At 41.2% G+C, this 19,432-nt stretch overlaps 1 protein-coding gene across 3 annotated transcripts in view; it reads left to right on the top strand.

The window, feature by feature from the left end:
• LOC100241600 (ubiquitin-like-specific protease 1D) overlaps nt 1-19,432 on the top strand; it is a 53,353-nt gene that overhangs the window by 13,380 nt on the left and 20,541 nt on the right. For all 3 annotated transcript variants that reach the window (XR_002030202.2, XM_010655107.3, XM_010655100.3), the window contains exons 5-8: nt 9,330-9,378; nt 13,481-13,560; nt 13,671-13,703; nt 13,807-13,902. Coding sequence is in view for 2 of the 3 variants with exons in the window: in XM_010655107.3 (XP_010653409.1) it covers nt 9,330-9,378; nt 13,481-13,560; nt 13,671-13,703; nt 13,807-13,902 (258 nt within the window). In the remaining variant the exon portion in view is untranslated. The remainder of the gene's footprint in view (nt 1-9,329; nt 9,379-13,480; nt 13,561-13,670; nt 13,704-13,806; nt 13,903-19,432) is intronic.

The raw sequence follows: 19,432 nt of genomic DNA, 5'->3' as shown, positions 1-19,432 counted from the left end.
CCTGAGGCCCTACCCCCCCTTTGAATCAGAATGGGCCCATACCTCGATTCCTCTTCGATTAACGCCCAATCCGTCACTGAGTGAGATGATGCCCTTTGCTGCTTCCATACGTCTTCCTTCTCCCTTATTTTGAGGAATTCAGCTTCTCTATTTCTTCCATCGCTGAAATTAGTCTGCGCCTAGAGGGAACCCCTTTCTAACTTTCCTTTACTGCTCTCAGGCTGGGACGGGCCTAAATATTCCCCCGCCAGTCCATTACTCCCAGACAAATCTGGGCTCTCACCGACATCAAACCACCCATCTGGCTTAGAATAGGACGGCCCAATCCCAAGCCCAGCCTCCTCAATCACCACCCCTTTTAGTTTTAACCCTTTTAATGGGCTCGAAGCTATTATGTCCCCCCTTTGGGCCTTAGGAGATGGCATCCTACCCGTAGACGGGCCTGAGTGGAGAAGCCCATCCACCGGATTCAGGTCCACAGGAACCCGGGCCCCAGACCCTGCTCTGGCCCGCTTACCAGTCCCATCCCCAACCGCCCCTCTGACCTGCCCATCATTCTCGTCAGCATACGGCAACAACGCCTCGGGCCTTGCACTTTCCTCCTCTCTAACGCGCGGGGTAGCGCGTGCCGCATCGTCACCCTTGACCTCCTCTCTGTAGTTACCTTTCGAACGGCTTCCAGATGTTGCCTTCCTCATCTCCGGCCTCACCTCCCACCAGAGATAAAGGGAATAGCAAACCTCCTCTACCACTAAGTCTAGCCTGCTCGGCAAACCTCCATTCTTCTTCTTGACTAGGATGCGAGCCCATTCCAGATCCACCATCTTCTCCAGCTCCCAATCATTGAAGTCCCTAAAAAAATTTAGATTCCAATTTCCTTGACCCGAATTTTGATCCCACATTTCCTCAACCGTTGAGTTCCTTTGAACCGCCATACCAAAGAGGTGAGGAAAACAGTGGGACAGCGCTGTTCTGAACACCACACATCTGTCCAAAATCTGATCGTGTTGCCCTTCCCTACTTGGAATATCATGTTATCCCAACACCACTTTGATTCTTTCCAAATCTCCTTCCAAACCCCTACTCCAGCCACCCCATTAGCCTTCTTTGGCCTCCAACCAAGACCCTCCTGCCTATACTTCACCTTGATCACTTGTTTCCAAAGATTAACTTTGTCACAGGCATACCTCCATATCCACTTGCCAAGTAAAGCTTTGTTCAACATAGCTAGCTTCCTAAGGCCTAGCCCACCTTTATCCTTGTCTGTACATACCACCTCCCATTTAACCAGATGAATTTCCCCCTCCATATTTCCCCCTCCCCACAAAAAGTCCCTTTACACTTTCTCAAGCCTTCTAGCAACGACCTTGGGCATTCTGAAAATAGACATTTGGTAGATTGGCATGCTAGCCAAAGTACTTTTTATTAAAGTGACTCTTCCCCCTTTAGAAATATATTGCCGTTTCCAAAGAGCTAGTCTCCTCCTGACTCTCTCTTCCACCCCATCCCACATATAAGGCGCTCTATTGGGAACCCCTAAAGGAAGACCCAAGTACTGAGAAGGTAAGGACCCCACCCTGCAGCCTAGCTCAACAGCCAACTCCTCCATCTCCACCACCTCTCCAATTGGAATGATTTCACTCTTGGCTAAATTAATCCTTAGGCCTGAAGCCGCTTCAAACCAGAATACAATCCAACTTAAATGAGTTAGATGATCCTTTCTGGTCTCACAGAATATAATTGTGTCGTCAGCAAAAAACAGATGAGAGATGTTCAAAGGGGGTTCACTACCACCCCTTATGTTACACCCTGATAAAAAACCCCCCTCCACAGCTCTCCTAATAAGAACATCTAGCACTTCCATTCCCATAACAAAGAGATAAGGAGACAGGGGATCTCCTTGTCTAAGTCCTTTAGTGCTAGGGAAGAAGCCTGCATGCACTCCATTAACCAACACTGAAAATTTAGCTGAGGATAGGCAGCTCCACATCCACCCCACCCACTTAGACCCAAAACCCATCTTTTGCAACACCTTCAGCAAAAACTTTCAATTGATACTGTCATAAGCTTTTTCTATATCCAATTTACATATAAGGCCCTTTTCTTTTCGTTTCTGCCACGAGTCTATCACTTCATTTGCAATTAAGGAGGCGTCAAGAATTTGTCTTCCCCTCACAAAGGCATTCTGAGAGGTAGAGACCACTTTTCCAACTACTTTCTTCAGTCTGTTAGCTACCACTTTAGCCAACAACTTGTAAAGGCCCCCCAGGAGACTAATAGGTCTAAAGTCTCCAAGGTCCTCAGCCTCACTTTTCTTGGGGATCAAAACCAAGAAAGTATTGTTGAGGCTCTTGAGGAAAGAACTATGTTCGTAGAAGTCCTTGAACATTTCTAGAATATCCTCTTTAATAAACTCCCAGCAACTTTGCCAAAATGCCATAGTAAAGCCATCCGGACCAGGGGCTTTATCACCATTCATCTCCATCAAAGCCACATGGATTTCATCCTCTGTAAAGGGCCTCTCCAGGTTCTCAGCCTTTTGTTGGCTAATCTAATCAAACTGAAGTCTCCCAATATCCGCCTTCCACCCCGTATCTTCTGAGAGCAAATTTTGAAACGCATTAGCAATTCCTTCCCTGATTTCCTGCTCCTCTAGCAGCCATTCCCCATTGATCTTAATTCTCTCTAAAGAGTTATTTCTACGGTGAGCGCTTGCCATGCGATGAAAGAAACCCGTGTTTCTATTCCCCTCCTTCAGCCATATTTCCCTCGAGAGCTGTCTCCAGTGAGTTTCCTCCATAATCACCCATTTTCTGTAATTTTCTTTTGCCTCTTTCTTAAGTTTTGTTTCCTCCACAGTCAGAATTCTCTCACTTTCCTTCCTATCCCAGAATTCCACTTGTTGCAAGGCTAAGGATTTGTTGCACTCCAGCTTACCAAAGACTTCTCTATTCCAAACTTTCAGTTTCTGTTTGATTTCCTTCATCTTAGTAACCAATCTGTAACTAGCACTGCCCCTAACATCAATTCCTTGCCACCAACTGTGCACAAGATCTTTGAATCCCTCAACCTTAAGCCACATATTTTCAAATCTGAATGGAGTTGGGCCTCGTCTTATCCCACCCCCCACTAACGTGATTGGGAAATGATCGGATACTGAACGGGGCAGCCTACACTGATTAATCCCACTGAATTGGTCTATCCAGCTAGGAGACACAAGGAACCTGTCCAATCTTGCCCAAGCCTGATTATTTTGGCCCCCATTCCAAGTAAATTCTCTCCCCTGAAGGGGAAGATCCACCAGCCCAAGATCATCCACAATCTCAGCAAATTTCTTCATTGCTGAGCTAATTCTCCTCTGGCTATTCCTTTCCCTCGGAAACAAAGTGATATTAAAATCCCCCCCTAAACACCAAGGGTCTTCCCACAGCCATCTAATCGCCCCAAACTCTTCCCATAATGCATCCCTTTCCACTTTGGAGAAAGGGCCATACACTCTCGTAAAAACCCAGATAGCCCCATTTTCTACGTTCCGGAATCTGCAAGATAACGTAAACTGTCCCTCTTCCCAATCTAGAATGTCCAAAGACCTTCTATCCCAGCATATAAGAATTCCTCCCGAGCCCCCTTCGCATTCACAGCTTTCCAATCTAGGAATCTCCTGGAGCCTAAACTTCTCGCAATACTGTCCGACATAGATTGATTTTTTGTCTCCTGAATACAGATTAAGTCCACCCTTTGGTTCCTTATGAACATCTTAATAACTTTTCTTTTGGAGCTATCATTTGCTCCCCTCACGTTCTAGCTCAGAATTTTCACCTTCATTGGACAATCACAATTTGGCCCCCTTTGCCCTGTGCCGAGCCTTTCTGTTTAATCCCCCCCTCATAATTTATGGAACATTCTAGTCTTTTTAACTCCCTTTCAAACTTAGACTTTTCCAGTAGCTCTTTGCTGTGAATTTTCTCCCGTCTTTTTCTGATTTTGGTCAAAAAATTCAATATTTCCTTCTCCAGCCCCTCCGTGGGGAAGCCCAGGAATTGGCTGAACTTCGCCAAGCCACTCTCTTCCCATTTGCCCTCCGACTCACTTCTCTCAACTTGAGCATCATATGTGGCACCGACCCCATCCATCCCCCTGCCTTTGTCACTACTACTTTTGATTACTCCCAATTCCTTACAGCCATTGATCCTTTCATTACAAGCCTCATACACTGTTAACCACATTGTGTTATCAGCCTGTACTTCCTCATCTAAATCCCCAGAATGATCGTAAAACTCCCCCCCCCCCCCCCCCCTCCCCGGAGTCCGATCAAAAAGAATAGAATTGAGATGAGAAGCCCCCAGAGCCCTTTTCCCCCAAGAACAAGACCCTGTTCCATACCTCATTGATTCCTTTTCAAGCGCCCTATCCGTCTCTGTCAGCCTAACCACACCTTGTAGCTTCCTCATCTCCTCAGACTCCCGCGCAACAAAAGGCTCTGATTCAAGAGGATTACTTGAGGTGAGACACTTCAACAGGAAGCCCGTCTCCTGAAGGTTGTTTTGGTCTTGGGCTACTGATGAGTTTGGGCCCTCCCTTAGCTTTCCATCTGGATCGGGCTGTTGGGGGCAACCCTTTGAATAATTTGGGCCTTTGTTTGACGTTCGGGCTATAGGCAAAGCTGGGCCTTTAGCAAAGCAACCCACCTCTTCAATCCTATACGACGGGCCTACTTCTGGGCCAATCTCACTTGTAGCCACACCTTTCATCTTAAAGCCCATGGATCCGCTCGTCAGGCCAGGCCCACCAACCCTCCTTGTCTCCTTTGGGCCCGCGATTGGACTTAAGAAATGCAGTTTACCAGTTGAGGCCCAAGTCCGGATTGTAGGGCTTAGATCTGCACTGGCCTCTGCCGGACCCGACCCGACCCCCTGCTCACCCGTCCCTTCATCTGACGGGTTCAGGGTCTCGAGCCTCACGCTCACCCACTCCTTCGTCACTCGCTGCTCCGCGCGTGAGGCCTCCTCACCCCTAACCTCACTGCTATGATGACCGGCTTCGTGTCTGCGATTCCTCCTCAATATCGGACGACATTCCCACCATAAGGGCACAACGTAAACCTCCTCCTCCACTTCAAATTCCAGGACGCTCGGTCTAAATTCTCCTCTCGATCTCACCAAGATTCTGGCCCATTGGAGCTCACCCATCGTTTTCGTCTGTTCATCGACTGTAATAAAACCGCCACATTCGTCCCCCACCCTCTTCAATATCTCTGGACTCCATAACGAGATTGGGAGCCCAACTATTCTCACCCAAACTTCCTTTCTCTCTTCTTCCTCTGCCCAACATCCACTCCTAGGGCTCCAGTGCTCCAGCCCTACCTGGATTCCTTCCATCGCGCGATTCCCAGAGGAGACAACACGTCTAGCCTCTTCCAAATCTTCAAATTCTAGTAGAGCTCTTTCCTTTTCCAACTTAGCCAACCCTAAGCTACCTTTAAGGTCCCAAGACTTTGCCCACAATTGCCCCAACTTCTCAAGATCATCTTCTCCCCCTGAACTATCTTTCCAACTCGCCACAACACAATGTTCCAATTTCTATAATAACCCTATTGATTCCTCCCTTTTCATCTTCACTGCAATGACATTTGGGTTGCCCGATAGTGGTCGTTTCGCTATTGTTGCATACGATCTTCCCACAACAGCCTTCTTCACAACCTTTCCTTCCTGGTTTTTTGGTTTTCTGCCAAGAAAACCTACCATCTGGTTAAGCTTCTCCGCCATGGTCATCCACCCCCTTTTATCCCTTCTGCCTCTCGGGATGAAGATGCAAAACCTCATCCTCTCTAGATCGGAGACCCCTAGCCGTATAAACCCCCCCGCTCTGTTTATCCCTCGTGTCATAGAGTACATTCTCCCCTGCTCCTTCCATTCCCTTCCCCATCTTGCTTCTTTCTCATCCTTGATACAGAGATTCAGCCCTTCTAAGAAAAACCCTAGGCTGTCCGATCCCAGTCGGACCCATGACGAAACCCCTCCCTTCTTCTCCACAATGAGGACTTGGATTTTTCCTTTTCTATCATCCACAACAATCTCGAACGCCTTGGATTCCACTGTGAAACTGCACTCCTTCCTTCTGCTTCGCGGCGCCAAGCTCTCCTCCCCTTCCTCACCATCGCATTCTCTCTCGCCCTCTCTCGCCCTCTCTCGCTCTCTCTCTCTCTCCCATGTTCCTCATATATATTTTATTATTTTAAATTCAATGCGAACACTTCAATGATATAGAGGCAAGCATGTGATATAACTTTTAGTTTTAGAATCTTATTATAAAAACAAAAGCATGAGCTTTCTATCAAATTAATACAATTTAACTATTTGAAGAAAATTGTTTGTATGAATTTTTTGTGTTGTTGGGTATTTGTTAATATAATATTCCTAAATATCATTTAAAGAATGTTGTAAGAAGGTTGGTGTAAGGAGGCTTATGGTTGTAGCCTCTAGGAAGCCATTTGCAGAGATTGGGAATTTCTTGCATAACAACTAGCATTTCTGTTGGCCACAAAATTTTGTATGGATGCATTGTGTGGGGAATCAACTTTGAAGGATATCTTTCAAGCTTTGTTTACTTTAGCCATTCATAGAGAAGCTTAGGTGGTCGACTATTAGCTTGCAAAGGTCGGGACTAGGGCTTGTCAGAATCCAACATTTAGGAAGAGCTTGTTCAATTGGGAGTTGGAGGTGGTGGAGGAGTTTTTGCTTTGTTTGAGTTTAGTATCCATTCAAGTCAACTTTATCCATATGTTGGTGTAGAAGGCCTCCAGGAATGGGACTTATCAAAAAAAAAAAGGCCTCCAGGAAGGGGATATTCTCAATTAGGTCCTTTTACTAGTATTTGTGTCCTGAAAGAATATATCTCTTCCAGCTTGAGAGGATTAGGCTTTTAAGGTGCCATGCAAGGTTAGTGTGGCTTGAGGAAAAGTTTTATGATTGATCATCTAATGGGAAGAGGTTTGACTTCAGTAACCAAGTGCTGTCTATGCAACCGACAAGAAGAGTTGGCTCACTGTATTTTCATCCATTATGATTGGGTTGTCCAATCTTTGGTCTTTGGTAATTTTTTTTTCCTTCTTTTGGTTTGAGGTGGTTGCAGTCCTTCCTTTGAAGTCCTTAGGGCATGGTATGGGAGTTTTGTGGGTCCATGTAGGAAAATTGTGTAGAAGATGAACATTATATGCTTATTCTGGACTTCTTGGAAAGATAAGAATGAAAGAAAATTTGAAGGTTCAGATTGCAATTTGGTGGTAAAAGGCCTAGTTTTAAAGTTTACTTTCTTCTTTGAGCTGCTAAGGGGTGGAATCGACTATTCCTTACTTGATATTGTAGATGGTGTATGCTGAGAGTGATTTTTGATGGTGTTTTATGTTCTTTGTTTCTTTGACCTTGTTGTGCCTTGTTACTTCTTGTATACTAGGGTGTGCCCCCTTTTTGATTAGGCACCTTGATGTTGGACTAATCTAGGGTGGTTGCCTACAATCAAATAAGCAGAGCTAGGCCTTTTTTTTTTTTCCTCTTTCCCCATATCTAAGGAGAGGGACGAATAATTAAGATTGTGTAGTGGGAAAAAGAAAAAGAAGATAGGTATAGAAAAGATAGGAAAACTTTAGGAGTCTCATCACCTTCTAGGAGTCTAACATAAAGAGAGACAATGGAATCTCACAATTGAAAATTGTAAGGTATGTACAAAAATTGGTACCATTCATCATAGTTTCATTTTGCAGCAATTAGCATTATTTATAGGTTTTAGAAAAACCCTAAAAATTCAATAAAACTATGAAAAAGAAACCTGACCTATATAATATCTTATTGTCGGTCAATAATTTTCTCAGAGCACTCATAAATCTTTCATATAATGGAATTGGAAAGAAACTGGCATTTCTTTTTAGAATTACAGAACTTAGAAATTTATAAAATCTTCTTGTAATAAGATTTTCTAATAAATAAGTCTTTCTAGATTTTAAAGATGACTTCAATAGAAACTTTTAAGAAAAGAGACTATTAGAGATCAAAACTGTAGAAATATGGCTCTAAAGAACCTAAATCAGCAAAATTGTCCTTTTCATCCTTCTCTTGAATACATCTTGAGGTTAATCCCCATCATGCTCTTCAATGCATATTATGCTACTTTACCTCTCAAAATAATAATACTAATAACAATAATAATAATAATAATAATGTGCTTTTGTGCACCCTTTTGTTAGGCGATGTTAATATAATTGATCTTTGCCTATAAAAAAATAATTATAATGAAAAGAGAAGAGTATAAGGACAAAATTTTTAAAGTGACAGGGTTTGGACTTCAATTTTTTTACTTATCAAACAATGGAATTACATTTAGCATTTAAATTTCAAATGATACTTACACTATTGTTAATTCAGTAGTTACAATTTTTAAGAGTAAAGTTTTCAATGCTTATATTTCAGTTTGATTCAAAAAATGGAATTAAATTTAGCATTCAAATTTCAAATGATGCTTACGCTATTGTTAATTCAGTAGTTACAATTTTTAAGAGTAAAGTTTTCAATGCTTATGTTTCAGTTTGATAAAAAATCACCTAATAATTTGCATACTGTTTGGTTATTCTCCATTGCAGCTGTGCATATTATTGCAGAGTTACTTGACTCTCTTAAAGGGGTAAAGCTTATGAGTCAGTCAGACAGAGTAATTGTTGCCTTACTGTATGAATAGATAGCAGCATGGCATCCTTGGAGTTTTTTTCTTCCCAGTAATATTGTTGGTGCATCATAATTGAAAATCTAAATTTTTATTTAATTTGTCATTTAAACACTGAAAGAGCCTGAAAAAAAGGAGGTTTCTTAAGGATTCTTCAGACTGATAAGTAAAATATGGTGAACTTACTTCTTCAACCTTGATGAAAACTCAATTGATTGCTAGCAAAGCCTTTGTTTCATGGTTGGCTGGTGGACAGCCATCTGTTGTGAGATGGTTGTCGTAAAATAGAAAGATTACTCTTGTTTTTTCCTTCGTCTGCTGCTCTCCTTCTTTTTTGGTTATATTTTTTCTTGTTTCCTTTTTCTTGTGAATCTATATCTAATGCTTCTGTGTGTGTCTGAGATGGATGGATAGGGATAGGAGGGATTTTCCATTGGTGCAAGGTTTGTCCAAGGTTCCCACCCATCCATATCATTGTTAGCATTTTAGATGTATATCATTTAGTTCAAAGGTCCTTTTTCTTGACCTGTGGGATATTAGGATACTTTAAAAAGGCCCTTCTTGTATTTGATTGGACTGAATGAATGCATTCCTTGTATTTAATTTTCTTTCCCTAGGAGGAGTGCTTCTCAAGTCCTTCCTTCAAATGATTCCAGGCAGAGGAAGGTATGTTCTTTTTTTCCTCCCTCTTCTATTCCTCTCTCTTTTCTTCTGTCTACCTATATTTCTTTCATTTTTTAAATGCAATTCTTTATGTTATCATTATGCTTTCATTCATGTATTCTGGAACATGTGTTATTTGAAAGTTTTGGGCCTATAGAATTTGTGGAAGAGGCAGTACTTGTCAAAAGGAGGGAGATTGACTTTATTAAAGAACACTTTATATAGTTTACCAATATATTACATGTATTTATTTGTAATCCCTTGTAAGGTGAGTCTTAGATTGGAAAAGCTCCAAAGGGACTTCCTGTGGGAGGTAGGAGAGCTCTAAAGAAGGCCCCACCTTGTGAAATGGTCAATTGTTGGCTTAGATAAAAAGGAAGGGGGTCTAGGTGTTAGAAAGTTGTCTTATCTGAATAGGGCCCTTCTCGGGAAGTGGTGTTGGAGATTTGCTTATGAGAATGAGCCCTTTTGGAAACATGTGATTGTAGGGAAGTATGGAGAGGAAGAGGGGGGATGGTGTTCTAGAACTTCGAAGGAAGGCTATGGGGTGGACCTTTGGAAGGTGATTCAGAGTGGGTGGAAGGGGTTTAATAACAAGCTTGGTTTTAGGGTGGGAAATGGTAGGAGGGTGAGGTTTTGGAAGGATAGTTAGTGTGGGAGGGGCCCATGGTTGTAGCTTTTCTATAGTTGTTTTCAATAGCCATTGATGAAAAAGCTTGGGTGGATTAGATGTGGGAACAGGTTGGGGAAGTGGGTTGTTGGAATCCAGTGTTCACAAGATAGATAAATGATTAAGAATTGTGAGAGGTGGAAGAGTTGCTTAGAAGATTGCAAGGGCAAGTGATTAGAGGAGGCGTTGAGGATGTTATAGTTTGGCGGTTGTCAACAAGAGGCACCTTTTCGGTTAAATCATTATACTCCTTAGTAGGTTGCTTCCTAAAAGGATTCCTCACAAGCATTGTGTGGAATCCATGAGTGCCGATGAGAGTTAGTTTTTTTGCTTGGGAAGTAGTTTGAGAAAAAATTCTAACTTTAAATTAGCTAAAAAGGAGGGGTTGGTGTCTTCCAAGCAAATTTTATTTGTTTAAGGGTGAAGAGGAGTTGACAAACCATATTCTCCTTCATTGCTCTAAGGCAATCTTGATGTGACATATTTTTTTTGCACTTTTTGATGTACAATGGGTAATACCTCTCTCAATCAAGGATGGCCTCATTAGTTGGCGGGGTCCCTTTGTTGGGAAGAAAAGAACGAAGGCTTGGAAAGCAACTCCTTTGTGCTTACTTTGGACCTTATGGAAGGAGAGAAACCAAAGAGCCTTTGAAGATTTTGAATTGACGAATCATGCTATTTTACACTCCTTTATGCACATGTTTTGGAGTGGGTCAGGGTACGTTTAGGGTCTAGCTCATTGTCTTTATTTGACTGCATAGATTGATTAGGGTGAAAGTGAAGCAAGGGTGTTGTTTCTATGTATCCCTCCTTTTTTTTTGGCCTTGTATGCATCGTGTATACTTAAGTGCTTTTTTTGGTGCTTTTAATGCAATTGCTTTACCTATCAGAAAAAAATGCGATTTGGAAGAATTTGAGAATGAAATTTTTGTTGTCAAATCTCTTTATTCTATTTTGGAGATCAATCCTCTTCTCAATGGGTTCATTTTGGCATTCATGGGTCTTGTATAAAGTGAGCTTCCCTAGCTAGGGAAAGGTGTTGACGTTGGATTAAACTCCAGAGGAGAGGGTGGCCGTTGGCGAATAGATGTTTTCTCTATGGAGACTGAGGAATCAATTGATCTCTGAAGGACAAAAACCCAGCTGCTTCCAAAGTAAGAATCTTCTCCAAAGCTGTTTCCAAACTAAAAGCCAGCTTTTGGAAGGACAAGTGATCTCTGAACCCATCTATGTGGAAAATCGTTTCTAAGACCTGAGCATCAGAGCGTTATAATCAGGGAGAATCTTTCATCTTTCTTAGCATACCTCTATGCTATCTTATCCTCCATAGCTACCTGCACAGTCAGATTCTGAATGTAAGACAAAAATGATTCCACAATTTCAAATTCCCAATCATGAAATTTTCTGATAACCCTTGATTCCAATGCCCTTGCATACCTTCTTTGTAACAATAATTTGCCACTATCACATTTTGTTTAAAGTAAAGCTATAGAAAAAACCACCAAATAGATGAATACAAGGAACACCTGAAGGCAACAAAGCCAAAAAAAAAAAAAAAAAAAAAAAAAACAGGAGGCTTTGTGGAGCCTTCACAACAACCTTGAGCCCCACTCTGGTGGTAAGAGGTTGGGGTGTGAATGTGGGTCGTCCAAGTGGTAAGAAAGTCATCTTACCAGTAATTTAACACAAACAGCTTCACCCTTTAAAAGATCTTTCAATTATGCTCCTCCAGATGTAACAACACTGGTAAGGCAGGGTGTAGCATTCCAAACTTCCATCTTCCTCTTCCTTTTCAAAGCTAACATGCCAGTTGACAAAAGAATCCTTTATGCACAAGTCAAAAACCCATAACATTTGAAGGAAGTAGAAAAGCAAAGCCCATAGACCTCTTGCCTTGTCAACAAAAGCAGGATATCTGCTGATAGACTTCTCACCATTTCGACCAAAGCAACATTAATTAATTAGGATACTCCTTTTTCTTATCAATTGATTAATGTGAGAATCTGACCTTAGCTGGCTTCCTGTACGCACCTCATATAGGATGCATGGAACCTAAACCAAAAAAACTGGAAAGGGAAAAGATTTTCTAAGAGAAAGTGCTCCTATGAGAGATTTAACCCAGGAGGAACCTCGTCTTGACAACCTACAATGCAGAGGTTAACCGAGGAGGATCCTCCTTATCCTCCCCAATGCTGAGCTTAATGATGCAGGCCATAAAACTAACCACCTGGAACATAATTCCTGTTTTTTAACCTCCATGAAGTTGCATTCACATTTGAAGAAAGGCTCAGCATCTCCCTTGTTTATCACTCTAGGTTTTGAACCTAAGGCCCATCTTTGATCATCTCTGCTTAGGATGAGATAGAGTGCCAAATTGTACCTTAAATTGCAAGGAGTTTTAGACTCATTGTGTTCCATCTTGACCTCTGAGAAACCAAGATTTCTGGGCTTGACTGTGATGACAGCCCAAACCAAAATGTCAAAACCTTCGAGAAAGATGGTGAAATACTGCCTCATATCGTCGGAGAAAATTGAGAGTTGAAGATACTTCTCCTCCCTCAGCTGGGCTTTGTATGATCTACTCTCTATTCCCTGAAGAATGCCTTCTCCGAACTCTACGTGCAGCAGAAATCCAAACACTTAGCGTCCGTTTGCATATTGCAGGTGTGCCTAGTGTTCTGCTTGACAATCTTTATGTTTTGAGACCTTTGACCATAAACATCGATGTACATAGTTAATATACTAGAAGGAAATGCTAAATGTGTTGTTTATTTCTAATAAAAAAATAGATAAATAAGCTGTTATGTTTTGGTCGTTGCAGTAACTGCACTGAGTTGTGATCATCATAAAAAATGAAAACCTAAAGTTTAAATGTGGTTTCATTGAATACAGACTGAATTCTTCCTTGTGGAAAGTAAGAATTAGTTTAAATTTTACACAAAAATCAACATATTTTGAAGAAATTTTCACACTGTTGATTGGATTTAGGAACTTAAATTTTCAATTTGTAGTGGTATTTTTGACATCATTAGAAGATGTCTGAAGTTTGAACACGTATGAAGAAGAGATGATTTTCCACAAACCCAGCCGTAATCTTGTATCCTTGATTTCTAAACCTAAATTCTAGTAAATGAAATCAAAGATATAAAAGAAGGAAAATGCCCTTGAGGCCTGGCTTAAGTGGTAAAGGGATGGGGATGGTTTGTGGGAGGTTCCATGTTCAAGTCCCAATGGGAACAAAAATTTACCTATAAAAAAGAAGATATAAAAGAAGGAAAATAGGGACCTTGACCATGTGATGCGGTAGGTAAAATTTGTCGTGTACTTGGGATGTACCAGAATTTTTCCATGTCAGTAAGGGAAAATCTATTCTGTTTTCCAGCATAAGTCTTTCGTTTTTCGTTGACCAATGTGGTGCTATCATGATTCAAACAGGGACAGACTGTAGTTCTTCTAGATGAGGAGGAACCTCAGCTTATAGAAACAAATCAGCAAGCAACCAAAATAACAGAACGGTAAATGGAACTTTGTATGGTGGTTTTGTTGGTTCTTTGCTTCAGTGTCTCAGCTAGCAAATATGTGGTGGGTTCGGTAATAATTTGTTTCTAACATTTTTTCTTTTCAGTATGAAAGAGACTAAGATCTACTATCCTTCAAGGTATGGCATCCTGAAGACAATGTATAATGATGTTCTTCAATGGCATTGTGTTAGAATATTTTTAAACCATTATATACTTGTTTTTGCTTATCTATGGATGCAGGGAAGATCCAGAATCTGTTGAAATTTTGTTCTCAGACATAGATTGCCTTGCTCCTCAAGCCTATTTGACATCACCTATCATGAATTTTTACATCCAGTAAGTATTTGGACATTGTACAGATAGCTTTATGTAATGATTAGGAATAGACTTAAATTCAAGGCTCTTTTGATCCTTTCAAGTTTATTGAAGTTTGAGGATGGATTAGGATTTTGATTTTCAGACATTTTAATTAGGAATGGACCTAGATTGATGGGTCTTTGGTCCTTTCAAGTTTTCTGGAGTTTGAGTACAGGTTAGGATTTTTTTTAATTGTGGCATGTCTGTAAATTTTTTTTCTTAGCTAAATTCTTTTATCCTATTTCGTGGATATTTGGTATCTCACTGAAGAAGTCTTGTTGGACTTCCCAGCTGACAATGGAAACTTACTGCACTAGGATAGCTATTGGAATATTTCAACTTAGATTTCTTAAAGCATCACTGTTGCTTGTTTGGTTCTGAGATTGATATGCCATGGTTTACCTCTCATCATAAAATTGGTCCTTTTAAGCAGTTACAATACAGTGTACCATTGACTTCAATGTTATGTAAGAGGTAAAATACCTTTTCTTCTACAGTGTAAAATGAACAGATTTCTGTTGTGGCAATTGAATGATGAGTAGTAAATGGTATTATGCTATAATGGGAGGTTAAGCATATTTTTGAAACCAAGAGAAACTTTTGGATGGATATTTCAAAAACTTTTACAGTTTTCTAATATTACCCTTGAATTTGAGTGGGTAAACCCAGATTTGTAGCATGGGAATTTTGTTTGCATTTTCCATGGTCCTTTAACACTATAGGCAGTGGTGGAGCTAGGAATGTGCTCCAGGAGGGGCATAAATAGAGGAATTATTTCAGAGAAGGGGGGGGGGGGGGGGGGGGTGGGTGGGCGCAAAAAAGGGAGGGACAATGGTATATATAGTGGAAAGCAGTCTTTCCCTTTAAGCATAAGGTCAAGGGTTGAAAACCCGGGGGGGGGGGGGGGGGGGGGGTGGCGGGGTTGGGCATGTGCCCCTCCTAGTCCTTAGCAAAGTGACTATAGGTGCATTCCCCTGGTATGCCACATGTAACTTGGTTTGGCATCAAATGGGAGCTGAACCAACAACAGTTAGATTCTCATTTTGTCAACCCTGGGGGCAGAATCAACGTAGTTTCTATAATTTTCAACCCACCCAAACTGGGGTGAGGGTAGGAGGTGTAGATTCTAATACTTCAGTGTTTATAAAACAAAACTCATATTTTCAACCAGAGGGCAGAATCAATCTAGTTTCTATATAACTTTTGATCCACCCAAACTGGGGTGAGGGTTAGAGGTGTAGGTGCTAATAGTTTGGTGTTTGTAACCTCTTGTTTTATTTTATTTTTAAAATTTTGTTTGATTTACTCTCCAGTGTCTTGCAATAATACATACCACTCGCACAATGCAGTTAGACACCCTTATGTGATTTTGTGGAATGGTTAGAGCGTGCATAGATGATCATTTATTGACTGTGGTAGGCTTTGTTGATTGGCTGAGCCTTCAATTGGGGGAAGGACGTTGTTTTTGTTTCTCTTCTTTATGCTTGCCTGTTGGTGCCTATTGTATACGTTGTGTGTACTTTGGTGTGCCCCTTTTCTTGGCACTGTTAATATATTATATTTCTGATTAGTGATTGCCCATAAAAAAAATGTTTGGGCTTGCTTCTTCGGTTGGTTTACATGAGTTGTCCTCTACCAATCTGGGACTGAAGTTAGTTCTCATCTTCTCAGCCTATAACTTGCTTGATGTTTATATGGAATCAACACTGAACTAAGTTGACCAACCATTCTTGGATTTCATTGGAGCCAATCTCACCCCTTAATCTCTGTCCAACTATAGTGTCAGTGGAGCATATGTCCTGTACTTTTTGAATGTTGAATGAAACCTCACTTGTGAGGTCCTTTGTTTTCTTCCTAGAAGTTTTGGTTATTTGCAATGGCACATTGATTGGATAATTATTTTCTGTGTCCCAAATGAGAAACTCACCCTTGTTTGTTGGGTTAGAAGGAAAGTCTATGAAGATTTCTAAATTTCCTGTGTGTCCGTTGTTTGTTCTGCAAATGAGCAGAGGAGATAAGTGAAACAGACATAAGGTTTTAACATCTCCTACTGGTCCACTAAAATTTTCCTCTCAGAATATGTTGGACTCGAGAAATTTTTGAAGGTAATCTGGCAAGCATTTTTTATTAAAATCATAATGTGGTGTAGTATTTTTAGCACAAGGCATAAGTGTTTTATAAAATCCAGGTGTTTCCCTCTTCAAATTTCCTGCACTTTCATTCATAAACAGTGGAAAACTTTAGAATGTTCTCCTCTTCCTGGCCTTTCCTTCTCCCACTCTCCCACACCCTCATTTTTTATCCTTTTGTGTAATGATTATTAAAACAAGTAGGGACTTTTGAATTTCTTGGAGCTTGTATTCATATTTCTGATTGTCTTACAACTTCATTGTAACATTGAATATTTTCAGGTCCATTTCTACAGTTGTGCGGCTTGTCCTCTTCTTTTTTTTTTTTTTTTTTTAATTATTTCTGTTTTCTGTTTTAAGTAAATTAAGAAATTAATACATGTAATTATCAAACTTCTGGTTTGGATTTTTGAATTAATTAATTTACTTTTATAGTTAATTTTTTTTTGGTACATGAAATCGAATCTATAACCTTTCCTATCCCCACCTTAACCCCTGCTATTCAGGCCTGGCCTTAGGGGCATAGGTTCCTGGTTTGATTTATACATATTATACTTCTGTTTTACAGTGATAAGATCTCGTTTGCAATAGATATTATCACCTCTCCATTATTTTCTTTAATTTTGAAAATCTTCCTTGGCTGTTCTTTTCTTTTTTCATGAATCTTGTCCTTAGGATGCAAAGTGTATGGAATTACAAAAGCTGTGAAAGTGTAAACAGTTAGTGAGAACTTTATCAATCAAGCAGAATTGTTGTAAACTTGATCTATGAAATGAGTACCATTAGATGATGACTCCTTAGCTTCCTAGGATCATATTATCTTGAGTACAGCCCATCATTTGGTTGGTTCTTATGCTTTTGCAATATTGATGCTGCAACCTTGCTCATAACTGAACTATTTTTTTTTTTGATAAATAAACACGAAATATATTAACACAAGGCAAAAAAGCCACATAGCATAAAGGGAGTATACAAGGCGGCAAAGGCCTCACAACCAAAAAGGGACAAAAAACTCACCAACCCTTAAATGGAGGCTAACCACTCCAAGAATCCTATAAGGGAGCGCGGCTCCGCTCCACTATACAATTTTGCCCAGCCCCACACATTACAAACAAAAGAATTCTTAAGTTTCTGAATAGTTAACTCCCCCCCCTAAAAGCTAATCTATTCCTCTCCTTCCAAACCGTCCAAGAAATAAATAACAGAATGGATCTCCATATTTTTTTCCTCTTTTTACCCACAAACGAACCCGAGCTAAGTAGAACCTCCTTTACAGTTTCTGGAAAAACCCATTAGGCACCAAACAATCCAAGGACAATTTCCCATAACACTCTAGCCACTGTACAATGAATGAGCAAATGATTTACATTTTCCTCTTCGCTACCACATAAAAAGCATTGATTAGGAAGCTGCCACCCTCTCTTTTGAAGTCTATCAAGGGTAAGAACCTTTCCCCAAGTGGCTTCCCACGCAAAGAATGCTAATTTAGTTGGAACTCTATCCACCCAAATGACATTTATGGGGAAAACGGAGACAATGGGCTGATCAGTAAGCTGTACGCATTCTTAACACCAAACTGCCCGTTTTTTCCTCCCTTCCAAAAGACCGAGTCTTCCTCCAATGTAATCCTTTGACCCCTTAAGGCTTGGAGTAATTCACCTACCAAGTCTAACTCCCAATCATTGAAGTCTCTAAAAAACCTTAAATTCCAGCCTCCTTGACCAGAATTCTGGTCCCACATTTCTCCCACTGTTGCGTTCCTATGTGCAGCCACGACATAGAGCTGAGGGAACCTTAGGGACAACTGCACACCCCTACACCAAGGATCAGTCCAGAATCTAATTCTGGTGCCTTTTCCCACATTGAAAGCCATATTATCCCAGCACCAATCAGATTCCTTCAGAATTTCCTTTCAAACCCCGATGCCAAACGCCCCATTTGCCTTCTTAGTCCTCCACCCAAGTTCCTCTTGCCCATATTTCGCCGTAAGCACTTGCTTCCACAGCTCGTCCTTGGCCTGAGCGAATCAAACCCATTTACAAAGCAAGGCTTTGTTCAAGAGGACTAACTTCCTCAAGCCAAGCCCCCCCTTCTCCTTACCCGTACACACCACTCCCAATTGACTAAATGGGCTTTTCTTTCCATATTTCCCCTTCCCCACAAAAAGTCTCTTTGCAACTTTTCTAGCCTTCTTGCCACTATCTTAGGCACACGGAACATGGACAATTGATACAAAGGCATACTAGCCAGCGTACTCTTTATGAGGGTGATTCTTCCACCTTTGGAGATATACTGCCGTTTCCAAAGGGCAAGTTTCCACCTCACCCTCTCTTCCACCCCATTCCACACAGAAGAGGCCTTATTGGGCGCCCCCAAGGGCAGCCCCAAGTAGGCTGAGGGTAACTGACCTACCTTGCATCCAAGTTCCACAGCCATCTCAACGATCTCTTCCACCTCCCCTACTGGGATAATTTCACTTTTAGCCAGATTAATCCTTAACCCTGAAGCAGCTTCAAACCAACATAAAATCTAGCTCAAGTAGATCAGGTGCTCCTTTTTTGCCTCACAAAACACTATTGTGTCATCAGCAAAGAGAAGATGAGAAATATTGGCAATCGGCCCACTACCCCGCCAGATGTTGCACCCAGAAATGAAGCCCCCTTCCATAGCCCTCCTAATAAGAACACTCAACACCTCTATTCCCATGATGAACAAGTATGGGGATAGAGGGTCACCTTGACGGAACCCCTTTGAGCTAGAGAAAAACCCAGCAGACACTCCATTTACCAGAACTGAAAACTTAGCAGTTGAGATACAACTCCACATCCAGTCCTTCCACTTAGACCCGAACCCCATTTTTTGCAAAACCCTCATCAAGAAATGCCAATTAACGCTGTCATACGCTTTCTCAATATCCAATTTACAAGTTAGACCTTTCTCTCCCCTTTTTTGCCAAGAATCAATCACCTTATTTGCAATTAAGGAGGCGTCCAGAATCTGCCTACCCATGACGAAAGCATTCTGATACGGGGAAACCACTTTTCCAATCACTTTTTTAATCCTATTGGCCAATACCTTAGCTAATAATTTGTACAGCCCCCCTAAAAGACTGATCGGTCTGAAATCCCCTAGCTCCTCCGCCCCTCTTTTTTTTGGTAAAAGGACCAGAAACGTGTTGTTGAGGCTCTCGAGGAAAGAATTTTGCTCATGGAACTCCGTAAACATCTCTAAAACCTCATCTTTCATGAACTCCCAGCAGCATTGCCAAAAAGCCACGGTGAAGCCATCCGGACTTGGAGCCTTGTCCCCATTCATGTCTATTAGGGCCGAATGAACTTCATCCTCTGAGAAGGGAAACTCTAGGATTTCTGCTTCTTGTT

This window comes from Vitis vinifera, chromosome 1 (assembly GCF_030704535.1).
Source record: "Vitis vinifera cultivar Pinot Noir 40024 chromosome 1, ASM3070453v1".
NCBI lineage: Eukaryota > Viridiplantae > Streptophyta > Magnoliopsida > Vitales > Vitaceae > Vitis > Vitis vinifera.
This window is presented reverse-complemented; position numbering and strand designations above follow the sequence as displayed.